Below are 4,520 nucleotides of genomic sequence, written 5' to 3' on the forward strand. Positions count from 1 at the left end.
CAATTGAGATCGTGTTCTTGCTGCTATGTTGGCATTACAGGGAAGAAATGATAATGGATTTGAGCTGCAGTTCTATGATTGCAATTGAAGGTGAAGTGTTGGAATTTATGTGGTTGATGATTACAGCTGAACTGGTGCAGGGACAAGATGCTGAAGATAGTGTGTAGCTGAGCTTAATTTGTGTTGTGGATAGGCAGAGGATGTTGTTAGCTTATGAACTGAGACGATACCAAGTTTAGATGTTTACCCTGCTATTCAACAAATGTTTTTGGGTTACTATGGCCTCCAACTTATCAAGGTAGGATCTGCCAATTTGAGATTTAGGGTTCATCTATGGTGGCCATTGAAACCACTAGTTTTTGATAGAAACAGAAAATAAAAGGGTATTTTCGGAAACTCGAGGTTCATGTGTATATTTTAGTCCACCTTCACAAAACTGCTGACTCAGTTAACTAGCCTTGGACGAAATATGTAACGAAATGTGATTTTGCTAATTTAATCTCTGTAGGGGAGGTAACTCAAATTATAATCTTTACCAGGGAAGGAAACGCAAATTACCCTCTCTTTTTTCTTTTCTTTTGTTCATTTTCTGAAAAAGATTGAAAGTTCTTAGGATCAGTTTGGGAACCTGGAAATGGGATAACATATACTAGGATAGGTTATCTTAATATGTGTGAAACAGACACAAAATCATGGGGGTTTTGATATCCCAATCCATGACAAAAATATTTGTGAAACAAACACAAAATAACCGTTTTTATAGGGATAACCCAACCTAGGTTGGGAATCAGGTTGCCAAACTCGCCCTTAGTTTAAAATACTAGCTGATGAACTTCGTTTTTCATTTTATGAATAAAATAAACGATGAATTTGGTTTGCCACGTCTAATTTGATTCCAGGGGTATAAAATAGAGAATGGTGTTTAATTTATTATCACCAGAGCAACCTGCTCTCTTTCAAACAGCGTTACTGTTTACTTGTGACAATCTACAATTTTCAGTGCCGCTATCGCTGGAACCTAGCCATCCTTGTCTCTTTAGAATCACAGAAACGAAACTGAAACTGGAGAACAAACAAGCATAACCAAAAAATGATGAATTAAATTCCAACTTCTGTTTACATCTGACTATTCAATCAATAGCTACATCTGTGTATGAATGGAATATGATTCCTTCAAAGTTTCAAGCGATACAGTATTAAAAGAGCAAACACATTGCTAATGGAACGTCATGGAGTAATCAATTGAAATGAGTAGAATCATATCTCCAAGGTAATTGGGTGTATCAAAATGTAAGTGAGGTGAACATATTTAACAAGGGATCTGATCAATGAACCAACTGATAATACTGAACGGAAGTTTGATGAGTGATACAGCAAAGTTAGCAAGTCCAGCACAACATATGCAGCATGGGCATATACAACTCAACACAGTCCTGCAATTTTATCATCAATATAATTATATCTCATTAGAAATCAGAAGCACTGCAAATAAACTAATGAAAAATTCAATAATGTTAAATTTACCCTTTTTAATTTTAAATATGAATCTAATAAAGCCATTTCTATCAGAATAAAATAAAATAATTAAGCATAACTCCTCATTTGACCAGAACAAAAGAAATCACTTTCATGAGGTATTTTGTTTGCTGGTTCTGAGAATTTTCTGGTCATTATGATTTTACTTTTTATTTTCGTTCAGTTATATATTTTCAGAGAGAACTGATCTATTCTTACTTCTCTACAATGTCAACATACATTGTCAGGGTTGAATGCTTACAACCTAACTCTTGTAATGTTAAGAGAAAATTCAGAGTTCATGAATTAACCAAATCAAAATTTCTTGTTCATCAATTTGTTCAAAAAAGCAGTTCTGAATATGTGCATCAATTCCTTTAAATTCTGCGACTACAAGTTTAAAATTTAAAGTCTTTAAATTTCAAATAAGGTTACAAACAATGATTTGACCTCTGTTCTAGGGTTTTCATAAGCACGAAACTTCTAATTAACTGTAAATTAAAGAAAATACAGTATCAAACAATGGAAATCAAGAAAGATGGAAAAAGGGGAACTTACCCAAGAACCCAAATAACAGCGCCAACAAGAGATAAAACCAATGCAATCAGAGCAAACGGAAGTCCAATCAAGAAACCCAAAGGTCTACAACCACCATCCCCCATTGTTTCTCTCTTTCTATCTAAGGTTTTTATCTGAAGATGGAAACAGCAAAAACCCCACAAAACAAAGTAAATAGTACTAGAGACGAAGATCGCAGTTTGGTTTTATTTTGGTTGGAACACGGACGAGGAAGTTTCTCATTTGACAAAAGAGAGACGCTTTACTTATACAGCAGGAGAAATCCCTTTCCGAGGAGGTGCGGGAGTGGGAGGATGTCCTCTGACAAAACTGTTCTTAAACTTCTTAATTACCCTTTCGGACATTAGAATTTGGGGTAATTTGCGTTACCTCCCCTGGCGAAGATCATAATTTGAGTTACCTCCCCTACAGAACAAATATTAGTGAAACCTCCTCTCGTCACTTTTTCCATCCAAACCCAATTAGCTGAGTCAGCTGCTTCGTACATCTGGACAATTTCTTACACGTGGATTTTATACTTTCTCATAATACCCTCATGTATGATCATCCAACGGCTGTGCATCATGTCAGACAATGGATGGTTTCGATTTGGCACCGTTTGGGTAGCCGATTAGAATTGAACACGTACCTCTTCGTCTGTATAACTACCCCTCTATAGAGCGGGAACACACATTAGAGAGAGAGAAAAAAGTTTATCAGTTGCAGAGAGAAGAAGAAATTGATCGAAGAGAAGAACTGGCTTCCTATTTCTTTCTGTTTCATATGTTTTCTAGGGTTTAATCGTGATGAATCATAACCGGAGACGAAGATTGTGAGTTTTTTTTCTAGGGTTTATGTTCTTCCTTTCTGTTTTCGTTTAATGATTTGATACGTGATTATGGGTTTGATGTTATGCATGCTGTTCTTGGGTCTTTATCATTATCCTCTGATTTAGGATGGATGTTATATGCTTAATCGATTGTAGAAATTACCTGTGTGTGAGTTGGTGATAGTTGAGAAAAGGGTCTCTGATGTGATATAGTGTAGGAATTGGGTTTTTTAAAGTAACCCTAATTTCATTTTTTATAATTTCTGTATTTGACGTTCTGTTTTTTTTTTTGTTCATGTGATTTGGGTTTTTTGTATATTGTACAGTCTATTAAAGGTGTTGATTGTGGTGATTAATTTAGGTTTTTGGTTATGTTGCAGTGAAAGTGTTGTTTATGATACTAAGAATGTCTATTTACACTATGATGGAGAATGGCCTAGGCAACAACCTGTTTGTGGATTCAGTTTCCTTGATTATATGAATGGAAAGGAGGTGTATTGGCCTAAGTATGATGGAGACACTCTGAACATGCTGGATCTGTTGCACAATGTTTATGAGTATATTGATGGGATAGATAGCCACCATTGTGATTTTCAGTACTTGGAGAGTGGCTTTCTTTGGATGTAAGATCCAAACCTCTGCACAGGATCCTTGAAGGGTTTAATTTGAAAATGATGGGTCTGATGTTTGATAGAAAGATGAAGGTGAAGGAATGGGAAGCTGAAGGTTTAGTTCTTGTCCCTAGAGCTGACAGGATAATCAAGAACAGGATTGAGAAGAAGAGAAGATACCATTTGTATGGTTCTTCTGAGTTCTATTGGTGTGTGCAGAACCATCAAACCTCAAGTAGATGGAATGTGGATGTCAAGGAGAAGACTTGTAATTGTAATGTATGGGAACTTACAGGAATACCCTGTGTACATGCTATTGTTGTTGCTTGTCACCTTAGACTGGATATCAATAGGTCAGTTAAACACTTCATGCTAACTGTTTGTAACTTCAGCTTCCATTTAATAATTCATTTGATACTTTTTGTTGATTTTGTGCAGTCTGGTGGATGATTATCACAAAATCTCATCTTACAAAAAGGCTTATGCTGGAAAAGTTGTTGCATGTGATAGTCAAGATCACTGGAATGAGGAGGTCAGTTAGTAATGTCATTTAATGCAATTGATTAACTTTTAGCATTCATTTGTATTATTTAGTTGAGTGTAATTGTTTGTTTTTTGTACTTGATAGCATCCAATGGTGGTGTACATGCCTAAGTTCAAGATAAAGACAGGTAGACCAAGAACTAAGAGAATTAGGTCTGATGTAGAAGGAGAACAACCACACAAGAAGGCAAAGAGATCTTGTACCAATTGCCAGTCTACTAAACATAACATTAGGACTTGCCCAACCAGAAATGCAAGGGCTACACCCCCAAATGGCAGTGGCAAAAGAAGGGGCAGAGGTAGAGGCACAACATCCTCATCTACACCTAATGTATCACATGCTGTGGGAAGGTCAGTACTGTTTTCTTTCTCTCTTATGCCTTTTTTCAATGTTTACATAATAATATCTTAACTCAATTATCTTACCTAGACTGATTGAATATGGGCAGGGAGGGAGCTGCTTC

At 36.1% G+C, this 4,520-nt stretch overlaps 1 protein-coding gene across 1 annotated transcript; it reads right to left on the minus strand.

Moving 5' to 3' along the window:
- Window positions 1–1,124: 1,124 nt before the first annotated feature.
- On the minus strand, window positions 1,125–2,266 carry LOC113285660. The gene is made up of 2 exons (XM_026534463.1): window positions 2,074–2,266; window positions 1,125–1,433 (listed from the first exon to the last, which is right to left on the minus strand). Exons 1-2 carry the CDS (start codon window positions 2,175–2,177, stop codon window positions 1,310–1,312), a joined length of 228 nt encoding a protein of 75 aa, XP_026390248.1. The 5' UTR covers window positions 2,178–2,266; the 3' UTR covers window positions 1,125–1,309.
- Window positions 2,267–4,520: the final 2,254 nt, after the last annotated feature.

This window comes from Papaver somniferum, chromosome 6, assembly GCF_003573695.1.
Source record: "Papaver somniferum cultivar HN1 chromosome 6, ASM357369v1, whole genome shotgun sequence".
Lineage (NCBI taxonomy): Eukaryota > Viridiplantae > Streptophyta > Magnoliopsida > Ranunculales > Papaveraceae > Papaver > Papaver somniferum.

Excerpts from the sequence above, each read along its gene's own strand:
- LOC113285660 (XM_026534463.1), bottom strand. The coding sequence starts at position 2,177 with ATGGGGGATGGTGGTTGTAGACCTTTGGGTTTCTTGATTGGACTTCCG. Across the intron at positions 1,434-2,073 it reads GCTGTTATTTGGGTTCTTGG|GACTGTGTTGAGTTGTATAT; the intron begins GTAAGTTCCCCT and ends ATAAAATTGCAG.